General features: G+C 42.7%; 1 protein-coding gene across 1 annotated transcript in view; it reads right to left on the reverse strand.

Annotated features, from left to right (window-relative positions):
• Nucleotides 1-5,943: 5,943 nt before the first annotated feature.
• The window catches only part of SLC18A1 (solute carrier family 18 member A1), a 39,134-nt gene continuing 17,600 nt past the window's right edge, over nucleotides 5,944-27,477 (reverse strand). Inside the window, exons 10-15 of the mRNA XM_052645173.1 lie at nucleotides 11,663-11,741; nucleotides 10,648-10,699; nucleotides 8,070-8,133; nucleotides 7,671-7,790; nucleotides 7,316-7,449; nucleotides 5,944-6,057 (exon numbers count right to left, since the gene is read on the reverse strand). Of these exons, the coding sequence (XP_052501133.1) occupies nucleotides 5,944-6,057; nucleotides 7,316-7,449; nucleotides 7,671-7,790; nucleotides 8,070-8,133; nucleotides 10,648-10,699; nucleotides 11,663-11,741 (563 nt within the window). The remainder of the gene's footprint in view (nucleotides 6,058-7,315; nucleotides 7,450-7,670; nucleotides 7,791-8,069; nucleotides 8,134-10,647; nucleotides 10,700-11,662; nucleotides 11,742-27,477) is intronic.

Genomic DNA, 27,477 nt, shown 5'->3' on the forward strand with positions numbered 1-27,477 from the left:
TGAGAAGACATCAGAAAAACACAGATTAAAGGATATGATACTAGTGACAAAGGACCCACCTGCCAAAGCAGAAGACATCATAAAAGACATAGGTTCAGTCTCTGGGTTGGGAAGATCCCCCAGAGGAGGGCATGGTAACCCACTCCAGTACTCCTGCCTGGAGAATCCCATGGACAGAGGAGCCTGGCAGGCTACAGTTCAAGGACTTCATGATTGATAAAGTGTATTCCTATTTCACATATTATTATCTCATTTAATCTTCATCACACACAATAATTGTATTGCTATTATTTTCACTTTACACATAAGGACTTTCTTCTTGTCACATTGCTTCTATGCAGTGGAGCTCTGCCACCAGCTTTGCTGCCCTGTCTCCAGATCCCCGACACTCCACTCTTCCATGGTTGATCTCAGGTGAGCGCCAGACCACCTGCACACTGTCACGCCACTCTATTATACTGCACCTGTACACACAGAGCTTCTTGCTTTCCTGCGAGGATTTGCTCAGCAATCAGTTGTGACATCCGCCCTGTCTGGCTGGCCCTTCAACACCCAGGACCATGCAGTTCTCCCTTTAAGAATAATTGTCAGGGGACTTCCTGGAGGTCTGGTGGTTAAGACTCCAGCGGCACAGATTTAATCCCTGGTTGAGGAGCTAAAGATCCAGTATTTCACTTGGCACAGCCCAAAATAAATAAAATAAAACTTAAAATAATAATTAAAAAAAAGAATAGTTGTCAGTCACTGACCTGGACCAAGAGTCTGAGTAGCCAAAACAAGCAAGATTTGACCCAACAACCTCAATCTTCTCCCTTGTGACTTCGGGAGTCTGTGTATTGACTCAGTTTGAAGGATGAATGCAAACAGACCTTGATCAGGCCTCTTGCCTCTGCTTACCCTATGCCCTTCACCCTTCAAAGAAGAACAAAGAAGAAAGGGGGAAAGGGGAGGAAGAACAGGTGGGTGAGGAGGATGGGGAGGAAAAAAGAGGAGGAGGAGGAGGGAACAAATTCTATTTCCCATAATCTCCTGAATACAGGAACTGAGGCCTCAAGTCACATTTGTATTTCTGAGTTGCTGCTGGAGCGATGGATGGACTGAGTCTCTGACTCAGGCCCTTCACACGGGCCCCACTTCTGGCACTCACTGCAGATGGCCCCCAAAATAAGCCAGTAGCGAGATGGAACCACGGAAAGCCAGATTTGCAGGGTGAGGGCATGCTAGAGCCCAGAGGTGTGAAATGACCCACCCCAGGACAAATAGCTGGCTAGTGGCCAAGCAGGGCTAGGATCGGGTCTGTTTACTCTTGATCTGGTCTTCCTTCTATCACCGTATGACATCAGCATTCCTCTCTCAAGACCCTCACAGCAAGGGAGGGGGCTGCTGTGTGCCAAAGCCACTTGTTTCAATGCTCCCTTTTTCCAGAGAAAGCTGTGCTCCTCTCAACAACATTGCACAAGTGAACTCAGCTTGACTAATTGGTGTGACACAGCAACCCTGGTGCATCACCCATAAAGCTCAGGCTACAGGTGAGGGACAAACAGATATTGGAGATGACAGAGACAGATTCAGGCCACCCAGGAATGCTGTATGCAAGGACTATGTTGCCCTTTCTTCAGGTCAGCCTCAGAGAACTGACTTACATGAGTATTACAGGGTTGCCTCCAGAAACACTTAAATTTTCCTAGAAAATATATTGTTTTCAGTTTGGGCTATATTTTGGAGTTATGATACTCCATAAAGTAAAACAACCCAGTGGGGATAATATTCTCCAATATTAACTCTTGCCTTAAGCTCTGTAGTGTTTTTTTTTTTATTAATAATTTTTATTTATTGTATTTATGTAGTTATTTTTGGCTGCTCTGGGTCTTTGTGGCTGTGAAGGGGCTGCTCTCCAGTTGTGGTGCACGGGCTTTTCGTTGCAGTGTTTTCTCTTGTTTCCGAGCACGGGCTCTAGGCTGGGGGGCTCAGTCACTGTGGCACTTGGGCCTAGTTGCTTCTCAGTATGTGGGATCTTCCTGGACCGGGAACTGAACGGATGTCCTCTGCATTGCAAGCCAAACTCTTAACCACTGGACTGCCAGAGAAACCCTCCACAGTGCATTTGAAATGGCCCCTTGTAGAAGTGTTCTGAGATGCAATGGCTACCCAGACGGGGTCTCTCTTAAAAGTTTTAGCTATTTTACTGACTACCCTTTGGGTTTGGTCCCTCCCTACAAGAATTTTCCTGTCTGTCTTCACACCACTCTCCCTGCCACTCCTTTATCCTGTCATGTGCCCCTTCTGTATTTTCTCCCACTTCACAGTTACTGCCTTAATTTGTGGAGCTCTGGCTTCCACTCAGTTTTTGTACTTTGGAAATAAAATATCGCCTGACTTGTTTCCAACACTCTGAGAAACCCAGTATTTTTCTGGCTGGTTGGTGATTGGATAGCATCACTGATTCAATAGACACGAGTATAAGCAAACTCTGGGAGATAGTGAAGGACAGGGAAGCCTGGCTTGCTACAGTCCATGGGACTGCAAAGAGTCAGACATCACTTAGTGACTAGACAACAAATTGAGCACAGTAGTTTGAGTCCCACTGTCTCTTTTGTTAGTTGGTAGTTTGAGCTTCTCACCCTATAAATATGCTTATAGTCTCTGCCTCTGCAGCTCCCCCTTTTCATAAGACTCTTCAACCTGGCCGTGGTGGAGGCCATCTAAACTTTATGCTACTTTTACACACACACACACACACACACACACACACACACCCCAAACTAAAAACCAAACAAAAAGAAACTTCTTATTGCTCATTTTTGCTAGGTTGGTATTTTCATTCAATGTTCATCACAGCACTGTTTATAGTAGCCAGGACATGGAAACAACCTAGATGTCCATCAGCAGATGAATGGATAAGAAAGCTGTGGTACATATACACAATGGAGTATTACTCAGCCGTTAAAAAGAATTCATTTGAATCAGTTCTGATGAGATGGATGAAACTGGAGCTGATTATACAGAGTGAAGTAAGCCAGAAAGAAAAACACCAATACAGTATACTAACACATATATATGGAATTTAGAAAGATGGCAATGACGACCCTGTATGCAAGACAGGAAAAAAGACACAGATGTGTATAATGGACTTTTGGACTCAGAGGGAGAGGGAGAGGGTGGGATGATTTGGGAGAGTGGCATTCTAACATGTACACTATCATGTAAGAATCGAATCGCCAGTCTATGTCTGACGCAGGATACAGCATGCTTGGGGCTGGTGCGTGGGGATGACCCAGAGAGATGTAATGGGGAGGGAGGTGGGAGGGGGGTTCATGTTTGGGAACGCATGTAAGAATTAAAGATTTTAAAATTAAAAATAAATAATAAATAAATTTTTTAAAAAAATAAAAGAATTTAATGTCACCTGTGAATGTGAAAGTTTACCATGAATTCTTTTCCTAATATCATTTGTAAAAGCATTAATAAAGACTAATTAATTTTCTATTTTTATAAGATTCTCTTTCTTTAAATAATCTTCCATATATAGGCTATATTTTTACCTATTTCTGATCTATAATTGTTTTAAAAAATGTGTCCTGACTTATTTTGTAGTGTTTGGCGTTGACTGTTATCAACATTATTTGAAAGCCTGACTAAATTGCATCCATTGTTTTTCCTTAAATGTGTTTTAAATTGCTAAATGTTAACTGGCAAGTTAAAGATGGATTACTCCTTTAAAAACTCTTCTTATTTCTTTTTTTTTTTTTCTTATTTTTTTTTCCTATTTCTTTAATGCATGAACAATTTCTGTAACAAGCCTGTCCTTTATTATAAATTGTCCTCCTTGTGGATGTGAGAATCAGCAGTGTATTGTTGTCATGCTTCCCTGGTGGCTCAGATGATAAAGAATCTGCTTGCAATGCAGGAGACCTGAGTTTGACCCCTGGGTCTGGAAGATCCCCTGGAGGAAGGCATGGCAACCCACTTCAGTATTCTTGGCTGGAGAATCCCACGGACAGAGGAGCCTGGTGGGCTACAGTCCATGAGGTCACAGAGTCGGACGTGACTGAAGCGACTTAGCACACATGCACGCGCACACCATCGTCAGTGCCCCTGATGCCTCCACACCCTACCCTATTCCACTCCCACCTTGTATAAGAGTCACAGTGGCCACACACTCAGTCTAAATTTGCAGTCTCCGATTCCATATTTTGACAAATTATTTCCTAATCTTATCTTTGAGCTCCTTCAAAATCTGAGATAATATTATCCTGACTAAATGGTGATATAAGTATGATGATATAAGTAGTGTTTTGCAAATCAAGTAAGTCTAGTTAATGCCAACTCCCTAAAAACACATCCATAAATCACATACCCATTATCCAAGTGGTACGAATTCATTGAGGTTCAGCTAGAGTGTGTTCTGATGATTCAGGGCTTGCACTAAACCCACCAAACTCTTGCAGAGGAGTTCCATCTTCAGAGCCAGGCGTCATTCCAGAGTAACGTCTGACCACCCCCAATCTAACATCCAGGAACCCCAAGTCTGTGCCTGTGGGTCTGTGCCTGATGGGCCTCTGCCTCCATCTCCATCATTATTCCCCACCCAGAACATGAGCATCCCTGCCTCTTTATTCTGGAATATAGAGTATATACAAACTTGCAGCACTGATATTTTTATTTGGTGTATACCCACTTTGTAGCTTCCCAAGTGGCACTAGTGGCAAAGAGTCTGCCTGCAATGCAGGAGACAGACACAAGAGATGTGGGTTTGATCCCTGGGTCAGGAGGATCCTGTGGTGGAGAAAAGGCAACCCGCTCTAGTATTCTTGCTTAGGATCGAGGAGCCTGGCGGGCTTCAGTCCATGGGGTTGCAAAGAGTTGAGCACAATTGAGCAACTGAGCATGCACGCATATATCCAGTTTGCCTGCAGGGATAGGAAGCTACTTGAAGGTAACTGCTGTGTCTCTCATCTCTTTGAAATCTTGTTTTAGCAACTATTTCAAAAAAATTTTTGCTATATGTCAAAATATTTATAGGACCTACTATCTTTCCATCCACACTCTCCTATGCTATAAAAGTTTGCCATGTCTGCATTAGGGAATAATTTAGTCATTAGCAAATGTGAACAATGCCTCATTATAACCCTTGTGTTAGGAAACCCACAACTGGAAGGGATTTCAGCACAGCTGCTTTACTTCTTCCCATGAAATTGCATTTTCTCTCCTATTTATTCCTCAGAATCTAAGAAATTTAAGGTAAGGCAGAAAAAGCCCACAGGGGACATCATGAGAATGTCAGTAACTCATGCATAAGAGAAGCAGATTTTTTCCAGTTCCCCTTGGTAATGAGGAATATAGGAGCCCTCCTGTCACTGAAGTCAGACTCATTTCAGCAGCTGTAGGTCTGGCCACAGAGAAAACACTCAGCTTAGAGAAAAAACACCCAAAGAATGTCCCAAGTTGGCCACGTAGCAGCAGTACAGGGTTGAGGACACTTTAACTCATCTAGGGAAACTCAGGGAAGACCACGTCGAGGAACAGAGAACAGAACTCTCATAGACTGTTGGGAAGTTGCCAGAGAAAATCAGATAACAGATGAAATGAGGTTTGTCAGCCACCCCGCTGGTTTCAGGGAACCCAGTGCTCACTGCCGCCTCCATGAAATGAGTCACTCCTTGCAGAACCCATCACAGCCTTACAGAAGCCGAGGAAGAAACAGCACTCTGTCCTCCCACCACAGGTGGACCAGCTGAGGCATCAAAGCTTAGAGGGAGAGCTGTGAGTGACACAGGAGAGGAGAGAACCTGGGGGCAGCACCCAAGGGAGGGGACGAAAGGAGACACCAGGGGAGATAAAAGTGAAGCTTATTGAACAGTCCATCGTGATCTAGGTCCAGGAACAAAGTGGTCACTGAAGTCTGAGCTTCATGTGATGAGGTCAAGGGACTGGTTTCTGCAGCTACTCCTCACAGCCAGGCTCCTCATCGCTGTCCTCTCCCAGAGGAAACCGCCTTGTGTGCTTCTCAGCTGCATACATCCAGGTCTCCATGGGGCAGTCCTGGCTCAGAACTGCCTGCAGCAAGAAGCAGGAAGAGAAATCACTGCCCGTCTCTCACCAGCTTCCCCTTCCCCCTCCCAAACTAGCTCATCCAAGTCTAGGGCTGCTCAGAAAAGACTCAAGGAACCAGAAAAGGACCCTCGTTCTGCTTCATATACATGCACAGTCCACCCAAAGCAGCAGGTGGAGCCATGCTGGTTAGGACAATCATGTGATAAGCTTTTCATAGCAGTAGCACAGGCTATAGCTGGGAGCCAGCTGAAATGGGCATCACCCCTCATCGGACTTTCCTGTCTTTTTCTGTTCCTTTAAGCAGCCTCCACATCCACACCCTTGGGCTTACCAGGTGGCATTAGTGATAAAGAACCCGCCTGCCAATGCAGGAGATGTAAGAGACACGGGTTCAATCCTTGGGTCAGGAAGATCCCCTGGAGGAGGGGATGGCAACACACTCCAGTATCCTTGCCTGGAGAATCCCATGGACAGAGGAGCCTGGCAGGCTACAGTCCATGGGTTGCAAAGAATCAGACATGACTGAAGTGACTTAGCATGCAGCACACACATCTGCCCCCAACCCACCCAGACCCTCAAGGTACTCCTGCTGCAGTAAGAAGAAAGCGTCTATTAACTAAAATAATCTGTTGTGGTTCTCTCCCCTGGGCTGTTGGTACTTTAGGAAAAGACCTGGTAAGGATAATGACAGATGTGAGTGAAGGAATGAATGCATGAATGTGCCCAGTGGGATTCTGTCCATGTTGTGGGCATGATTTGGCAATTCACACTTTGCTATAAGTACTGCAAGTACATAATGCCTTTGATGGTCCTTGACCCCAACGCATTACAAGCCTCCCATTTTCCTTCTGTACTTAGGACCCTTTGTAACTGACCAGTGTAAGAGAGAAAGTGGTTGTGTAGAGAAGGAAAAAGGAAGGAAGGGGACAAAGAAAAGAGAGAGATGAAAGGGGAATCAGAAAACATGACAGAGCAGACAGCCTATCAAAGAGGGAGGAAATAGGAGCACAAGATAGGGATTTCCCAGGTGGTCCAGTGTTAAGACTCAGCGCTTCCAAAGCTGGGGGCCTGGGTTTAATCCCTGGTCATGGAACTGGATTCCATATGTCACAACTAAGGTCCCGCATGCCACAACTAAGACCTAACACAGTAAATAAATAAATAAAAACAGATATATAAAAAAAGAAGCACAGAATTAAAAGGAACGAGAGAGACATGAAAGAAACAAATTATTTCTTCAGCAGTAGTTAGAGCCCCTTACGAGCTTCTCCTCCTTGGCAGGGGGGCTCCTCAAGTAGTAGCAGAGGGGAGCGTAGAGGATGTTCGTGACCCCAATGATGACCATGAGCCAGGGGAAGCCAATGGCCTGCACGATGGCACCCCCGGTGGACGGACCTGTGGGGAATAAAACAAATCTGCAAGCATCTATTGATTCTTAACCGCTTGGAGGACACCATGCTAGGGGCCAAAGGTGACCCAGAGGATGCCCCAGGGCCAAATATCTCAGAACCCTAGGAGGACCAGCCTCCTGGCTGCACTTCTGGCAGGTAAACAGTCCATAAAGGGAGATTTGGGTTACCAGGTCCGGGTGTTCTCCTGTCTCTCTGCCAACATACCTATTGCAAAGCCCATGCAAAAAGCCACATCAGCGATGGCAAAGACACTGCCATAGACCGGGGCATGGCGCAGGTCCACCAAGTGTCCCATGATGGGCATCATAGAGGAATCCACCATGCCTGTGGTCACAGCAAGTAGGGCACGGCCGTCAGTCCTACACACAGCCCCCTCCCTGTCTGTAACATCCCCTTCCTCCCCTCCCGCTTTACTCCACTGTCTCTGCCTGCTGTCTGTCCTCCCTCTTCACTGACACCCGTTCCCACCAGGAGTCATGAACCTGTCTCTCGACACCCCTGCCGGCTGCTCTCCTATCCCCCCTGCCTTTCCATGTACCCCCTCTGATCTGACCCCGAGCCAACATTCAGGGGCTTCCAGTCTCCTTTAAGGGTACTTCTTACCTATGGAAATGCCAAGCCCTGCATTGGGGCCAATGAGACCAAAAATATCATGAGCCAGAGGAACCTGCAGGAGGAAAGGAGGAAGAATTATCAGGAATCTGGTGGGGGCAGGGGCTGGCGTGTCAGGTAGGACAGCACAAAAACAAAGGGTTTTCCTACAAAACGCATTTATCAACCAGGTACTATGCGCCACATGTGTTATCTCTTGATTCTTACACCTCTGATGAAAAATAATCTTTACCTCCATTTACAGCGATGAAATCTAAACTGGTGCCATTTGGGTTCCCACCGAGAGTTTCAGAACATAAGCAGTGAGATCAAGTGTGAACCTCAGGTTTGACGCTCAAGTCACCGCAGTGAATGGCCCATGGACTCTCCCTCCCCTTCCTCTACCCCCTCCACCCAGACACACACTTCTGTCCTCATTATACCTAGAGTGGAGTTTCCTCTCTTTTCTATCCACAGGTGGTGGTGGTGTTATTTTTTCATTTTTTATATCTTTTTTTAAACTAGTGTATACTTGCTTTACAATGTTATGTTCGATTCTGCTGCACAATGAACTGAATCAGCCATATGCATGCATACATCCTCTCTCTCTTGCACACCCCCCATCCCACCCCTCTAGATCATCACAGAGCACAGAGCTGAGTTCCCTGTGCTATACAGGAGCTTCTCACTAGCGAGCTGTTTTACACACAGTAGTGTATATATGTCAATGCCAATCTCCTAATTCATCCCACCTTCCCCTCCCCCCATCCCCAGCCCTGTCTGCGTCTGCGTCTCTGGACCTAGAGTCTGTCATACAGAGTGAAGTAAGTCAGAAAGAGAAAAACAAATACTATATATTAACGCATATATGTGGAATCTAGAAAAATGGTACAGATGAATCTATTTGCAAGGCAGGAGTAGAGACGCATACAGAGATTTTCGTAAAACCCTGACTTGAAGCCAGTGGAGCAAGAAGACAAACAAAGAGTCGTCAACAACCAATTACCCACAAGCTAGAGGGGCAGGTGGCGTGGTTTGTGTTGCTGCTTCAGCGGCTTGTGACATTCACTCTCTTACCCTCCCGATCCCCAACGGAAGCCTTGTTTTCCTCTATTGCTGGGTCCTCCCTCCCTCCCTGGGCATTTGTCTCCCACACCTGCTACACTAGCATACTCACCCCTGAGAGGTTTTACATACCATTTAGATGTCACTAGCTAAAAACAGGGTCTTAGGAACGAATTAAAATTGTTTTTAAATATTTCTTTTAAAATTTTATTGATTGATTGATGTGCTGGGTCTTTGTTGCCACGTGGGCTATTTTTTTTCTCTAGTTACAGTGAGCGGTGGCTATTCTTCATTGCAGTGTGTGGGCTTCTCACTGTGGAGGCTTCTCTTGTTGTGGAGCACAGGCTCTAAGCACGCAGGCGTCAATAGTTGTGGCACATGGGCTTAGTTGCTCCACAGCATATGGGATCTTCCCAGACCAGGGATCGAACCCACGTCTCCTGCATTGGCAGGAGGATTCTTTATCACTGAGCCACGAGGGAAGCCCATGGGGATATTTCTATTTTAGTACTAGTACTGGTTAAGATTCACAGTGGGCTCCGTATGAGCCAGACACCACTGCAGTTTTGGTCTGGGTAATCCTTCGAGATGGCAGCAGAATCCCCTCTACACAGATGTGGATGCTGAGCCAAGAGAGGTGATGTAGTGAACTCAGAGTCACACAAGCAACAAATGGCCAAGCTGGGACTGGACCCTGCCCCCCGATCAGGACTCTCTGCCTTTCTTGAGCACTGTACTCAGGGCTTTGCAGCCATCTCATTACCCCTCAAGCCTAGGAGGCAAGGGTGCTTCTGATCTCCATGCTGGAGAGGAGAAAATGTAGGTTTAGAGGGCTTGGAGGGGACTCCTGAAAATAGAAAAGCCCTTCTATTTTTCTTCCTCTACCAAACACTCTGGTGCTAGAAATGGAAGCACAGATAATGAAGGTTCCTCTAGTGGCTTCTGGGATCCTGTCACTGTGAGGTATGTAAGTGAAGGCATAAAATGCACCATTCTACAGACCCCAAAAAAAGATGCCAACGTGTATTCCTTCATGTGCACGCACCCTAAGTCACTTCAGTCATGTCCGACTCTGTGTGACCCTGTGGACTGTAGCCCACCAGGCTCCTCCATCCATGAGATCCTAGAGGCAAGAATACTGGAATGGGTTTCCACTTCCTCCTCCAGAAGATCTTCCTGACCCAGGGATCGAACTCCCATCTCTCTCATCTCCTGCATTGGTAGGCAGGTTCTTTACCACTAGCGCCCCCTGAGAAGCCCATTGCTTCATGTGGCCATCCATAAAGGCTCAGATTTCTGTCTTCAGCTGCCCCCACTGCCCTCTCCCTCTCCTTACCCACCTCCTTTCAGTGGGATGGAGTAGCATCTCCCCTAGGGGTAAATTCCTACCTAAATTCCACAGAAACAGTCTTTCTGACAGTCCTTGCCAAGTCAATCCTCTGCTCATTTCAAAGGAAAGTTGTCTTTAAGTGTCTGACATTCTCCCCACCCTTTGACTCTCCCCAAAAGACCTTATTATACTTACACAAAGTAAGCTGGTACCTACTACCAACATCCCAATCAGGGAGCATAGCCACCTAAAAAAAAGAAAAAAAAAAAAAAATAGCATTTTTCAAACAGTGCTAAGGGTTGAGATTCCTTCCAGTTGCTACCCATCACCAACTCACTGGCCAGTCCTGCTATCCCTAATTCCAGGAACCCTTTGGGATGTGAGAAGATAAACACATCTCTACAGGACGAGTTTGTACTCAGGTGAGCCCTTCCCCAGCCCCTTATTCACCTCTCATCTCTTCCCTGGCTCCACACCTCTTCCCAGAGTAGAAGCAGATGAGGAGCAATGGGACACGGTCTTCCTTCCCTTAGAAGAGGAATCAGTTGACTCAGAAGGTCCTTTCCCCTTGGGAATAATGCTCTAACTTAATGTTGCTGTTGCTTAACTCAGCCTATACCTCTCATCGATACATATTCTATCTGGTCTTCAGGGTCCATCTCAAAAACCACAAAACATACCAAACTTCCTTCCTTCTCTGATTTCCTATGGAAATGGTTTTTTAAATTACTTTTCAAATCTTTACATCACACTCCAACGGTAAAATTAAACCTGTTCTCGCTGTAGTTGGAGGAAAGAAATTCAGACTTATACCTCTTAGCCCCCAACCCTTTTTACACTTGGTGGCCTCTGGAGAGTTCCCTGGGGCTCCATGGATAACAGTTTGACAACAACGGCCTCTGGGTACTGTTTTCTTCATACCTGTTCTCTGTGAAGTTTATTTTATCTCTTCAACTGGACCATAATATCTGGAAAGTAAAGGTTGCCCCTCATATATTCATTGCATCTTCCATAACAACAAGCTCAGAACCAATCCTTTCTCTATACTGCCCTCACCAGCAGCTATCCATTCCCACCCTTAGAACAAGCATCTGCCAGTACTTGTTCTAAATTTTCAACCTCAGACAAGCTATCATCCATCATTCCAGGTGCAGGGAACACCTCAGAAGACTCTCCCATCTGAATTTTCCCAGATCCCCAGGCTACATACCGACCCATCTTGTTGGCCAGCACACCAAAGAGGCTGGTGCCAATGAGGTAGGACACACTGGCGGGCAAGAAGGCTAGACCTGCAGAAAGACACAGGTCCTCACCTTAGGCTACTCTGAAACACCTTGGGTCTTACAAGACAGTGTAGTTTCCCCATCACCTTCAAGGATCCCAAACCACTGTTTTGTGGGTTAGAGATCCTTGTGCAAACCCAGAGCAGATGACATAGGGCTCCCACGCCTCTGCTGTCCTCAAGAGCAGGGCTTTGTTTAGATTTTCTTGGGCTCCAAAATCACTGCAGACAGTGACTTCAGCCAGGAAATTAAGACACTTGCTCCTTGGAAGAAACGCTATGACAAACAGCGTATTAAAAAGCAGAGACATCACTTTGCTGACTAAGGTCCATATAGTCAAAGCTAAGGTTTTTTCAGTAGTCATGTACAGATGTGAGAGCTGGACCATAAAGAAGGCTGAGTACTGAAGAACTGATGCTATCAAATTGTGGTACTGGAGAAGACTCTTGAGAGTCCCTTGGACTGTAGGGAGATCAAACCAATCAATCCTAAAGGAAATCAAACCCCTGAATATTCATTGGAAGTACTGATGCTGAAGTTCCAATGCTTTGGCCACCTAATGTGAAGAACTGACTCATTGGAAAAAGCCCTGATACTGGGAAAGAATGAGGGCAGGAGAAGGGGATGACAGAGGATGAGACAGTTGGATGGCACCACCAACTCAATGGAGATGAGTTTGAGTAAACTCTGGGAAACAGTGAAGGACAGGGAAGACTGGCATGCTGCAGTCCATAGGGTCGCAGAGTCAAACCAACTTAGCGACTGAACAAACACATTTAACGTCACGTCCCCCTCCAGCTCCCCTCTTAGACTTCCTGATGAAAGACTTTGCTGAGCCATTCTCATGTATAAAATACCCGTGATTATCAGCATAAGAGCATAAGCTTTAGAGAAAGACATACAGTACATACTTCCTGGGAAGTAAAATTTCTACCTTATTATTTACCTGCTCTTCTATTGCTCTGACAGTGCCTTTTATTTTTGGCCACACCACACAGCTTGCGGAAACTTAGTTCCCCAACCAGGGACTGAACCCATGCCCTCTGCAGTGGAAGCATGGAGTTCTGGTCCAGCACTGGACTGCCAGGGAATTCCCTCTGATGGTGACTTTGAATAAGTTACTAAACCTTTCTGATCTTTGGTTTCTACATCCAGTAAACACAAAGCTGTGATTCTATCACACCAGAGTACATGAAGAAGCAAATTACATATTAATAAATGTATGTAAAAGAATATTGTAAACTGAAGCCCTTGTCCCATAGTTTTTTGTGAAAACAGAGTCAAGCACACTGGATCATGGGCTTTGCTGCTGGGTTCAGACTGTGGCTTAACCACTCTGTGACCATGGGAAATTTACCCTCTCTGAGTCTTATTTTTTCTTTCATTTTTTCAGTATTTTTAATGAGATTTTACTATGTAACAGGTATTCCAGGAACCAGGATTAGAAGAGTGAATAAAATAGACAAAATCCTAGCCTCCAGGGAGCTTACATTCCAAGGGAGGGAGATAGACAATAAACAAGTAAATAAATAAATGAAAAAAGATGATTTTGACAGTGAAGAAAGTTTAAAGTGGTGATAAGGAAGAGTGACCAGGAATAAGGGATAACTTAGATTCAGGGGGTTAGGGAAGACTCCTTTGAGGAGGTAGTATTTAAACTGAGAACTGAATAACCGAAACAGGTTTTTTTAGCGAGAAAATACCTAATGCAAATCAGAAGGCTTATTGAATAGACAAGTCTAGAGTTCTGAAGAGAGATCCTAAAGAAAAATAAAAGGGTTCAACTAATTGGTTTATGAATTTGTTTTCTTTTTAATGTTTTAATATCTATTTATTTCTCTGTGTTGGGTCTTAGTTTTGTCATGGGAAATCTTCGCTGCAGTATGCACTGTCTTTAGCTGCAGCTTGTGGGATCTAGTTCCCTGTGTCTGTGTATGTGTACTCAGTTGTGTTGGACTCTTTGCAACCCCATGGACCATAGCCCTTCAGGGTCCTCTATCTGTGGAATTTTCCAGGCAAGAATACTAGTGAAAGTGAAAGTGAAGTCGCTCAGTCGTGTCCAATTATTTGCAACCCCATGGACTGTAGCCTACCAGGCTCCTCCATCCATGAGATTTTCCAGGCAAGAGTACTGGAGTGGGTTGCCATTTCTTTCTCCAGGGGATCTTCCCAACCCAGAGATCGAACCCTGGTCTCCCACATTGCAGGCAGACGCTTTAACCTCTGAGCTAGCAGGGAAGCCCTAAGAATCCTAGAGTGGGTTGCTATTTCCTTCTACAGGGGATCTACCCAACCCAGGAATCTAACCCAAGTCTCTTATATCTCCTGCACTGGCAGGCAAATTCTTTACCACTAGCGCCACCTGGGAAGCCACCTGACCAGGGATCAAACCTGGGCCGCCTGCATTGGCAGGGTGGAGCCTCAGCCACTGGACCACCAAGGAAGTCCCTACCAATTCAACTCTTAAAGCCAGGGGAATGGCTGGGGTGACCCATGAAAGATCAGAGAGAGAACACGCATCTATGGTCTGAGCCTTCAGGGACTCCTTCCTTTAAAGGTTAACAAAAGATGAGGTGATTGCAAAGGTGATAGTAGCCAGTTAAATAGAAGAGAGGAGATGGAATCCAGACGGGAAAGGAAAAGAAAAGGAAAGAAAATAAAAAAGAAGTTTGGCCCCTGAAGGAGTTGGAACATTTCAACCATATAGAGAAGGCCCTAGATGTGCACACAGGTCCAAGTATATCTAGTGATGAGAACATGAAGGTCCCTTTTTGTTGCTTCTATTTCCTCAGTGAATGACTAGGAGTTGAAAATGATGAGGCGAAGGGATGAGAATGCGGAGGAGGTTTGAATGGGATAGTGTAAGCCAGTCCTTTCAGAAAGTAGGAAGAATGAAACTAGGGACTTAAAAGAAAGATTATTTTAAATGAGATAGTGTGAGAGTCCACTTTAGATTCATGGCCTTTTTTTTTTTTTTTTTTTTGCTTGTCCTTTTTAACATTTTTTTCATTTCTTTTTTTTTTTTTTTAATTTTAGATTTATGGCCATCAATACAAGGTGAGACCAATAGCCAAGTATGTGTTTCCTATAGCCCCATTTCACTGCTCAGGTGCAGGCAAGGAGTGGGCAACCAGATAGACTTAACGAGACTTAAGGCTTCTCATGTGACAATCTCAGAGGAAGAGCAGATGGGGCAAAGGCATTAACAATGCTTTCAAAGGAGTGACATTAATGATGGATGCAGATTCATCATATGAACTCCAAACTGAGTAAAGAAAGAAGGGCAGGGACTTCTCTGGTGATCTGGAGATTAAGACTCTATGTTTCTGATGCCGAGGATATGAGTTCAATCCCTAGCTGGAGAACTAAGATCCCACATGCCTCACAACCAATAAAGAAAGAAGTGAACACACGAGTAGTGATATAAACAGAGAAAGAACTGAATAGACTGCTGATCTCAGTGTAGCCAAAATGTGTTAATATAAGGATATCAGAAGACCTAACACCCTGGTGGTATTGGAAAAGTCTCTTGAGAGTCCCTTGGACTGCAAGGAGATCCAACCAGTCCATCCTAAACAAAATCAGTCCTAAATGTTCATTGGAAGGACTGGTGTTGAAGCTGAAACTCCAATACTTTGGCCACCTGATGCAAAGAGCTGATTCATCTGAAAAGACCCTGATGCTGGGAAAGATTGAAGGCAAGAGGAGAAGGAGATGACAGGATGAGATGGTTGGATGGCATCACCGACTCAATGGACATGAGTTTGAGTAAACTCCTGGAGGTGGTGATGGACAGGGAGGCCTGGCGTGCTGTAGTCCATGGTGTCACAAAGAGTTGGACATGACTGAGCAACTGGACTGATACTGATCAGAAGACCTGAGCAGGGAATACAGCCAGTGATAACCTGGATTTGACATTTCAGAGGCGTTTCAATTAATGTTGATTTCAAGGTCCATATTACAGAAACATGTGATTGGTTATGGTGGAGAGAAGATCATTGCAAGAAAGTAGATTAAGGAATAGGCTGAGATGTTGGTAGAGTTATCCACCTGGATACTAAAGTCATCAATAGTGGTGACAGGAGTAAAGGTGAAAAGAATATGAACCAGGTGTTGGTGGATTTAATGAAAGTGAAGGGATACCTCAGGGATCAGTAGATAATTGCAATGAAGAGGGGTGGGTTGATACAATCTGATGACATGATCTTCAATGGAATTAGGGTCTTTTTTTCTTCAAGGCTGTACCAGGCAGCATGAACCAGTGGGATCTTGATTCCCTGACCAGGGATCTATCTAACCTCTGCCCCATGGCTTTAGAAGCACAAAGTCTTAACCATTGGACCACCAGGGAAGTCCCTGGGAATCAGGGTTGAAGGAAAATGAGGAAGAAATGACTTAGAAGCAGCAAAAGAAAGCCAAGTCTGAAGGAATGTGTGTGTGTGTGTGCACGTGCGTGTGCACACGCTTAGTCACTCAGTCATGTCTGATGATTTGTGACCCCATGGACTATAACCCACCAGTCTCCTCTGTCCATGGGATTCTCCAGGCAAGAATACTGGAGTGGGTTTGCCATTCCCTTCTTCAGGGGATCTTCCTGGGTTTCCTGCTTTTCAGGTGGATTCTTTACCATCTAAACCACCAGGGAAGCCCCAGAACTTCCATCAATGGGAGTGTGGGAAAATGATGTTCTCAGAAAACATTTAGGTCTTAGGGCAAGAAGATGAAAGAAGTGTTCAGAGAAGAGGCTGAGGGCATAGGTATCAGGGAGTGCTCAACAGGAGGATTCCTACATGCTGTTTCTCATAAGTCCTCTGTTCCTTATCAGTGGAACAGCAAGCTGCTCCCAGGACTGAGGTCATTATGTGAGACAGGCTTGAATCTCCTTCAGTAAACATTCTCTTTACGACAAAAGTGCTTAGTCTCGATCCTCTTTCTTGAGATATGCATAGTCTCCTGGCCTGGTGACCATTATTAATCCCTCATTCCCTTGCTAACGGTTGCTGATCTTTATCATTGTGGAAAGAAATTTCTTGTACAACAGCCTATATGTACTCACAGAAAGATCATTAAAGCACATTTGCTCCCTCAGAGCTTGGTCCCCGTGTCTTCCTTTCTTTCTTTCTCTCTCTCTCTCCCCCTCCCTCCAGCTCTCTTTCACTTTCTTATCGTCGACTCTGGACCAGCAGGTTCCGGTCCATTAAAGGACCCTAACAAGTGGCCCCCAGAACAGGGACTCTGGTATATCTGGCATTTCTGACAGAGTGACTCAGGAGACCTATTGATGTCGGTAAGTACTAAGACACGGGTCAAACGGCTGGAAAGCCCCATCATTTCTCTACTTTACTTCACCATTTGTTTAAAGCTCAGGGACTTTTGGTTTCGCGCCAATAAGTAGAGGCTTGCTTTCAAACAATGGTTGAGTGTAACCCTTGGTTCCCTTATAAAGGTAGTTTTGATTTAGAAATTTGGCACTCGGTCAAAGAAAATGTTGAATGAGCTGCCAGGCAAGGATAAAATATTCCAATTGATTTCTGGCCCCTATGGGCTCTCATTAAAGCTGTAATTCTGCCATTTCAAGGTAAATTCTAGCCCTCCCAATATTCGACAACAGACAGAACACTTATTACATGAATATAAATTAAATGATAAAACTTTACAAAATGCCCAATTAAAACAACATAAAATATTTCAAAATTTTCCTACAAGCCCTGCCCCGGCTGCTCCAAGTGCTCCTCCTCTGCCAGCAGGCACAAATCCAAAAGTCTCTCCTTTGCTAGAACCTAATGATTCTAACAACAACTCTCTTGAGACACTTTTGACACCAAAACCAGCAATACTTTTTTAGATAATAATGATAAGTCCTTAACACAGACTCATATTTGCAAAAAATTAGCACTTACTCTCTCTCCTCCACAACAGAGACTCTCTGAATTACTGGCTTTGCAATCACAAGTTTCTGACACTGATGGTTTCTCCGTCTTTCCAGTTTGAAGAAATCCTGAGGCTCAAGGGCACATAATACCTCAATATGATGGTATTAATCTTTTTTACATGCAACAAATGAAAAAGGCTGTAACTATGTATGGCCCACATTCGCCTTTTACTAAAGAGCTTCTAAATGTTGTGGCATCTTCTATTGGAAACTTTATTCCCTATGATTGGTGAACTTTAATAAAAGCTCGCCTTTATTAAACCAGAAGAATATCTTCAATGGACAATGTGGTTTACGACATAGCCAGAGATCATGCTAACAAGAATGCTCGAGCTGGCACTCCCCAAAACCAAATTACTTTTGAAATGTTAACTGACGCCAGACAAGTTGATACCATAGAAGCCCTCCCTTGTTGCATGAACAATCAAAAACAGTGGTCCTTGAAGCTTGGGATCGAATTACTCCTCAAGAAGAGCGTACAGGTAGCTACACTAAAATATTACAAGGACCTAATGAAAATTATGCTGATTTTTTAACTAGATTAGAAATTGTTATTTCCCATACTGTAATCGGAGAAGAAACCAAAAAAAAAAACAGCTAGAGAAATTACTTGCTTATGAGAATGCAAATCAGGAATGTCAAAAAGCTATCGCTCCAATTTGTGAGACTGGGACTATTATTGATTATTTGAAGGCTTGTCGCAACCTTGGATCAGAAACTCAAAAGATGCAAATGCTAGCTGAGACAATGGCTGCTGCCTTTATAAAGGGAAATGAAGGATGCTTTACATGTGGAGATAAAAACCATTTAAAAGGGGACTGCCCTAAGACGGCTAATAAAAAACTTCCCAGAATCTGCCCTCGCTGCCATAGAGGAATGCATTGGGCCAAAGATTGTAAATCTAAATTTGATATTGAAAGAAAACCTATTCCAGGAAACTCCAAGCAGGGGACCCCGCAGGTCCCCTTCAACAAAAACCAGGGGCAAATTCTATCTTTTCCTTTAAATCCTCAAGATCTGGCGGTACTGCCATCCGATATACCAGCCTTAAGTGATTTTTTTCATTTACCCTCAAGCAGTCCCTTCTAAAATACCTACCGGACTTTTTGGACCCCTGCCCCCACAAACCTTTGGTCTTTTACTTGGCCAATCTAGTTTGACTTCTAAAGGAATTACTGTTCATCCTGGAATAATTGATTCAAATTAAAAAGGAGAGATTCAAATTATGATGTCATCTCAGATTCTATGACAATTCAAAAAGGGAGACAAAATTGCTCAATTACTTCTTTTACCTTACATTTCTATTAACTCCTCTAATAATATACAGACAAGCGGATTTGGCAGTACAGATCAAAAACAATCCTTATGGACATCACTGGTATCTGAATATGTCCAACCAAATATAAATATCAAAATTAATGATAAAAAATTTTCTGGTCTCCTCGACACTAGATCTAATATTAATATTACTATAATTTCCAAACACTTATGGCCCAAATTCTGGCCTATACAAAAAAATCTCTTGCCAAATTGCAGGAATTCTCAAACCAAAGTACAAGAAATTTATCAAAATGTTCAAGTCTACCCATATGAAGGACCAAAAGGCCAGCCTGCAACATTAAGACCTTATGTGATAGATGCACCCCTTAATCTAATAAGAAGGGACTTATACAATGGCAAATTCAGATATACATTCCACATTTTTCCTAAGGGCCACTGCTCATTTAACAAACCAAGCAATTATTAAAATAACTTGGAAAAATGATGAGCCTATTTGGACAGAGCAATGGCCCCTTATGAAAGAAAAATTACAGGCTGCTAAAGAACTTATAGGCACACAATAAGAATTAAAACATATTGAGGAATCTTGCTCTCCTTGGAACTCTCCTATTTTTGTTATAAAAAAGAAATCTAACAAATGGCACCTCTTAACAGACCTTATAAAAGTTAATGCATCTATAAAACCTATGGGTGCTTACAACCAGGGATCCCATCACCTACTACTATTCCTCAAAACTGTCACATTATTATTACTGATTTACAAGATTGCTTTTTTAATATACCTTTACACCCTTTAGACTGAGAGACATTAACTTCCTCTTTCCCTTTCCCTAATCACATAGGGCCTCATAAAAGATTTCAATAGACTGTGTTATCTCAAGGTATGCTTAACAGTCCTAAATAAGTAAGTGAGTAAGTGAAGTCGCTCAGTCGTGTCTGACTCTTTGCGACCCCGTGGACTGTAGCCCACCAGGCTTCTCCATCCATGGGATTCTCCAGGCAAGAATACTGGAGTAGGTTGCCATTTACTATTTGTCAAAATTTTGTAGCCAAGACTTTACTTCCAATGTGACAGCAATTCCCTCATGCATATATCGTTAATAATATACTGTAACTACAAAAAGGAGAAATGATAATTTTGACACTGAATGGCCATGATATTCTTTATAATCCAGAAAAAACTGATTAAAATAAAATCTTTTTGGAAACTGCAAAACCGGTTCTTCTTACACATGCAGTTAGGAAAAGGTTAACTTGTTAAAATACTTTTTTGGAGCTCCAATTCTGCCTGGGAAACAAAAACAGGCCTAAGAAAAAACCTAAAGTTAACTCTTATTATGTCCTTGGGATACACAGCCCACTCTCTCTGGGACTCCAGCCATAAACAAATTGGTGTAACTCAGGAAAAAAAAAAAATATATATATATATATCAAAAAGATATTTTAAATTTCAAGCAGAAAACTATGTCTGCCTGTCTATCTAAAATTATCTATGTCTCAATGTATGTCTTTGTTTTTGGATAATATGAAGTTAATGAGCTCTATTTAAATTCAAGTTCACGTGAACTGAAAAATATTCAATATTAAATATAATGTTTATTTAAATATAAAGATAATTTAAATATAATTATTTGCCAATCTAATTAAGACATGTCCTAAGTCATCAACATTGTATAATACTTTTATTAAGTATTTAAGGTTTAAGGTAAAACTAAATTTGTCAACAAAAAAGTAACTATATATATAAATATATAAATGAGATGAAAACTTTTAGATAAACTCTATTAAAAATAATTATATTTTAAAAAGTCTATCTAAAATAATCTCAGGATTGGGGTAACTTAAATTTCTAGAATTGTACTAAACTAAATGATAAAAGTTTATTAAATAGCTAGGTCATTTCCAAATAAAGTAAGATTTTAAAACATTAATTTCTGAACACTAACCTCCTCTTACAAAAAGTTTTTCTTACAGGAAAACTAAAGAGATTTTAGACTATTAATAAATATATATATATAAATATATATTATATAGAAAAATATATAATATAATATAATATATAATAAATATATCCACCAATCTATAAAATGCTAATATACAAGACACTTCATAGTTGCTAAAGAAAAGTAAGATATACGCTTTTAATAAAAAGATATAAGAAGTGGCAAATAAAATGATGAATACAAAAATATAAAAAAAGGTTTATGACAAATGGAAGAGAATCTTATGTCAAATGGATGTAACTCATTGCCCTGAACTTTCTTCCTCTTCCTTCTTACTTGTCTCAATCGATACAAATTCTTCTTTTATATGGACCACACCTCTCCAAGGTGAAACTACACGACATGTTATAACCCACCTGTTACCTTACTTTGCAATAATGAGAACACCTAATTCTATAAAAACAGACAATGACCCTGCCTATATTTCTAAGCAGTTCAAACAATTTTTACATTCATTCTCTATTAAACAGATTACAGACATTCCTTATAATCCACAAACACAAGACATAGTTAAACACACACATTACACATGGAAACTACAAATAAAAAATTAAAAAAGGGGGAATACACAGGAACACTTTTATCTTCCTTATCCAGAGTGGACTTTACTAGATTCCAATGCAATATATTCTTTAAGCCTATAACTATTGTTAATATAGCTCTATTTGTTTTAAATTTTTTTAAACTTACCACAAGGAGACATTTTGACAAAAGCAGAAAAACATTTCAAGACATTGAAGGACACCTCCCTTCCTCTGCCCATTTGGTATCAAGATGGGCTAACTAATCAATGGAAATCTAGGAAACTAATCTTACAGGGAAAGGGGTATGCTTCTATTTCTCCAGATGGATCCAACAAACTCACATGGCTTCCTCTTCAGAAGATTTGACCTAAGTGGGCCCCCAACATTCAAACTAGAGACAAAACAACAAAAACCCCAGGAGGAAGAAATTCCAGTATAAGCCATGGCGGCTTTAAAAATTTCCAAAAAACTTGACGTCATCGACCTTATGAACTCCCTACTTGGAGACAGATAAAAACCCTTACTAACCAGGTTGAAAATCTGATTTCTCAGTAGGGAATGCCTTGGAATCCTGAAAATATTTTTATTGCTATGCTTGCTTTGCTTGCTTTTGCTTCCCCCGCTCAGGCTGACTTGATTGATCACACTTATTGGGCTTATATACCAAACCCCCCCTTTTTCGTTGTTTTTTTTTAATTTAAATTTATTTATTTTAATTGGAGGCGAATTAATTTACAATATTGTATTGGTTTTGCCATACATCAACATGAATCCACCACGGGTGCACACGTGCTTCCCATCCTGAACCCCCCTCCTACCTCCTTCCCCGTACCATCCCTCTGGGTTATCCCAGTACACCAGCCCCAAGCATCCTGTATCCTGCATCAAAACTGGACATGTACCCCCGAACCCCCCTTTTTATTGTAGGTTATAGATTGGATATAGGACCAATTGTATCCACTAATGACTCAACACTTATGCCCCCTCCATGGAGCTTGGCAGGGCCCACCCATCCTGAGAAAGAAGGAAGACTAATTAACATTTCTCTAGGCTATGAAATCCTTCCTTTATGCATGGGCCCAACAAAATTTTGTATTCATGTTAGTCGACAAACATGGGCTTTCGTCCTGCCCCCCAAAAAGGAACTTCTACACATTGTTTGGATTGTTTACTGTCCTGTCCTTTTATAAAAACCATGTCGGTACTACCAAAACTCTAGGAAAAGGGCAAAAGTTAAAAATGTAAGGGGTTTACTTATAAAGACTTTAGATATACTTCTGTGTTTTGAGATAAATGTCAAGCTAAATAAGGGAAGTTAATGTTTATGGCCAATTACACCATTGTTGTTTGGGGACCCCATGGTATGTGGGTATCTAGCTGCTCAGATGATATTGACAGCACTATGTGTGACTATGCTACTCAAGTAGCATAGAAGATTACCAACAGTTCAATGAAACACTTCCATGAAAAGGACTCCTTGGCTGGCTTGATAGTGAAATACCACCTTCTCGCCCTCAAATCATCCTTGATAAACAGATTGGGCCTAAACAATGGGACATCTGGAAACGTGCTGCAAGCACCAAAGAACTTGGGACTTAGACTGGACATTTCACAGGTACCAGTCATAATCATGGTAGTTATTTCTTTCCCTATAATCAATCATATTTCATACAAGCCTGTGTTCCACTTGCTTTTGTTGTAGCTACAGGAAATTTACAATTCAAGAAGACTTTACGTTCTGTAACTTGTATAAATTGCAAATTATATACTTGTCTTAACTCTTCTGTTTCCTTAAGAATTGAAACCCTTTTGATTCTTCAATCTTGACATAGTCTGTGGTTACCAATAAATCTCCAGCGGCCCTGGGAAGAAGGTCCCGTGGCTGGACTTGCTTCCTGGTTACTTACTAAATTGCTCCAGCGATCTAAACAATTCATTGGATGGCTGATTCTTGGCATTTTAGGATTAATAGCTATTTGCACCACTGCTGCCATCACTGGTGGTGTTTTACAAACCTCAATTCAAACACATAATTTTATCCAAAACTGGACTAAAGATGCTCATACTATGTGGGCCACTCAGGCTCAGATAGATGAGGATATTCAAGATGAAATACAGGAATTAAAAACAGCCATCAAATGAGTTGGAGATCAATTAACAGATGTACAAAAACAGGTGATGCTAAAATGTGATTGGAATTCTACTCAATTTTCTGTTACTCCTGTTCGATTCAATAATAGCGCCTACAACTGGGAACAAATCAAATTTCATTTACAAAATGTACATGATAACGCCTCTCTGAATGTACAATTATTACAAAAAGAAATCTTTGAAACCTTTTCTAATAATCTGCCCTCTTCCACTAACTTGGAAACTTTAGCTGAACAACTAGCTGATCAACTATCTGGGCTAGATGCACGTGGATGGTTTCAAAGCATTACTCAGAGCATCGGGTCTGGAACTGTAATTTTGGTGATTGTCTTGACAACTATATTTGTCATCTACTGTTGCCTTCATGCAAAAATTGTTAAAACTAAACAAACTCTAATGGTCAGAACCCTTTTTACAAATATTATAAATAAGGAGGAATTATCAGGGAGTGCTCAACAGGAGGATTCCTACGTGCTGTTTCTCATAAGTCCTCTGTTCCTTATCAGTGGAACAGCAAGCTGCTCCCAGGACTGAGGTCATTATGTGAGACAGGCTTGAATCTCCTTCAGTAAACATTCTCTTTACGACAAAAGTGCTTAGTCTCGATCCTCTTTCTTGAGATATGGATAGTCTCCTAGCCTGGTGACCATTATTAATCCCTTGTTCCCTTGGTAACGGTTGCTGTACATTTGGTTTTCTGATCTTTATCATTGTAGAAAGAAATTTCTTGTACAACAGCCTATATATACTCACAGAAAGATCATTAAAGCACCTTTGCTCCATCAGAGCTTGGGTCCCCGTGTCTGTCTTTCTTTCTCTCTCTCTCCCCCTCCCTCCAGCTCTCTCTTTCACTTTCTTATCGTTGACTCCAGACCACCAGGTTCTGGTCCATTAAAGGACCCCAACAAATAGGGACACTTGCCTATGGCAGAGACTTCCACAGGGCTCAGGATTTAGGAGGGCAGTGGAAAATTGGTTCAGATTAAGAAATCTCTGAAATGTGAGAATAATAGTTCCTACCAGACAGGCTAGCAACCAGGCATAAGTGACCATTAACGTAAAACAATCGTTTGGCAAGGCTTCTGGAACAGAGTAAGTGCCCCCCTTAACTAGCACCACCATAACCAGTGGGTAGCACACTCGAGACTTGAACCCAGACCTTCTCCCTCTGATGGCAGGTGCTTCTACCACCCACACCAGTAGTGTAGCAGCACAGACGGCTGTAGCATAAAGAGCTGCATGGAATCGGCAGCATGAGTTTCCTTCAGTCTTACTAGCTTCCCTCTGTCTCTCTGTATGGAGAGGAAACAGTGCTAATAGAAACTGACATGATGATTGCAAATAAACCAAAAGTCAATAATTCACCAGTTACTGGCTGATGTCTTGTTTGCTTTTAATATCCTCTTCTATGGACTGGAGGCGAAACACACTTTAATATATTTGTCTAGTCTATCTGTGCAGGTGGGCAATCTGTTTCAAACTGTAACCATGAAACCATGTATTTATGTTTCATTGCTTTAAAAAAAAATTAATGGTATAGCTACTCAATTGTTTGAGGCTTCCCAGGTAGCTCAGTGGTAAAGAACCTGCCTGCCAATCCAGTAAATTTGGGTTTGATCCCTGGATCAGGGAGATCCCCTGGAGAAGGAAACAGCAGCCCACTCCAGTATTCTTGCCTTGGAAACCCCATAGACAGAGAAGCCTGGCGGGTTACAGTCAGGGGTCACAAAAGAGTCAGACATGATTTAGCAGCTAAACAACAACCACTCAATTGTTTCATATCTGGAAATGGGCACTAGGCAGGAAGACCACAGGCCTGCTAGATCCATCTGCCTGACATCATTTCAAGTGATGTGGGATTTCCTGAATGAGATTTTTCTCAACCAACGTGGTTTGTTCTTTAGGATCTGAGTGTAACTTGCAATTCAGTAGCATTTTGTGCAAATGAGGTGTTCCATACTGTATCTCTACAGATATATTTCACAGTGTATCTTCAAGGGTTGGGGATTACACATAGCTGTGACTGCTAAAGTGATTTCAACAAAAACAATGATGAAAACAGAAATGGGTTTTATTTCCTGAGTATATACTCTGTCCCAAGTGCCATGCTAATGCCTTTAGAACATGTGTGTGTGCGTGCTAAGTTGTGTCTGACTCTTCGCAGCCCCATGAACTGTAGCCTTCCAGGTTCCTCTGTCTATGAGATTTTCAAGGCAAGAATACTGGTGTGGGTTGCTGTTTCCTACTCCAGGGTGTCTTCCAGACCCAGGGATCAACAAATCTCTTGTGTCTCCTGCATTGGCAGGCAGATTCTTTACCACTAGCGCCACCTGGGAAGCCCTTAGAATACATAAGTCTATTTAACCCTGAAAACAACCAGAAAAGTGCCTCCATTTTTACAAATAAAAAAGAAAAAGTGGAGTTTGAAGACATTAAGTAACTTATCCAAGGACACACCCAGTAAGCGGTCGAGTCAGGATTTCAACGCAGGTGGGCATATTTCCAAAGCCTGAGCTTTTTCCTCCACTGGGTGAGAGTAGTGGGCACACAGCAGGCCACTGGGAGAGTGTTCAGCCACAGGCTACGAATTGTTCCTCCCAACAATTTGGAGAGGGGTCTGCATGGAGAGCAGTCTTTTTCTGTGTGGTCACTGACACCATATCAGCATCATCGGAAAACTTACCAGGAATGCAACTTGTTTCTACTGAATTGTTGGAAGGGAACTGCAATCTGAATTTTAATACACTCTCCCGGTGAGAACCTCTGTATTTAGACTTACAGATGCAGAGGGCACTGAAGAAAGTTGTAAGGGATGGTGGAGGACAAGACCTCCTCAGTCTTTCACTCACTCTCCTGAGCACTTTCTACTGCAGCCTTGCCTGCACAAGGCACCGTCTGACATCAAGCCTGTGCACTTCATTGGGTCTCACCAGCCTCTCTCTCTGTTTTTCTGTATCCTGACTGGAAACAGTGCACCCTAACAGAAACTGTCAGGGTGATTACAAATAAACCCAAAGTCAGCAATTCACCAGTTACTGACTGATGGCTAGTTTGCTTTTAATATTCCTGTGGGATGAAGAAGGGTCAGGGAGGGCCCATTCTGAGCTATGGTTGGTGGCCTGTTTGCCCAAGAGCCCCAGCATCTGGAGTCTTGGGGCAGGAGATGTTTATTTGCATTGAGCACCGACTCAATTAACTGTCATGGTCAGAGGCAGCTGCAGCTTGGAAAAATCCGGTTTGGCACTAGGAGTGCAGCTGGGAGCCTTGCTTAGCATGGTCCCCTAAAAAATTAGATTTAGTGCTTGTCATTGCACATTAAGCTATATCAGGTCCTTATCAGTTCCCCTTCTGGCCACATAAGCTCTCCTCCCGGCTGTGACTGAGCGATTGGCACATAACCTTCTCTGTTGCCTTTCCTTAGGCTTCCTGGAAAGATCCAGGGCCTCCTCCCTCAGATGAGTCATGAAGACATCTGTCTGTGAAGCAGAGGAAGCTGGAGGGCCCCCTCACAGTAGAGTGTACTCCATTAGCACCTTTCTACAGGTTAAAAAAAAAAAAAAAGCAAAAGGGTAATCTGGGGGACAGTGAGTGGGAAAGATGAAACTGTAAGATTGATCAAAAAGTCCATTTGGGTTTTTCCATAACACAGAAAAACCCAAACTAACTTTTTGGCAAGCTCAATATCAATGATGGTGATGGTGGTACTTGCTAATATTCTACAGGTAAAAAGCATTTTCACAGATTATGTCACTTATTCTTCAGTTGTTCATTCGCTAAGTCATGTCTGACTCTTTGTGACCCCATGGACTGCAGCATGCCAAGCCTCCTTGTCCCTTACTATCTCCTGGAGT

The sequence above is a fragment of the Budorcas taxicolor genome, chromosome 8, assembly GCF_023091745.1.
Source record: "Budorcas taxicolor isolate Tak-1 chromosome 8, Takin1.1, whole genome shotgun sequence".
NCBI lineage: Eukaryota > Metazoa > Chordata > Mammalia > Artiodactyla > Bovidae > Budorcas > Budorcas taxicolor.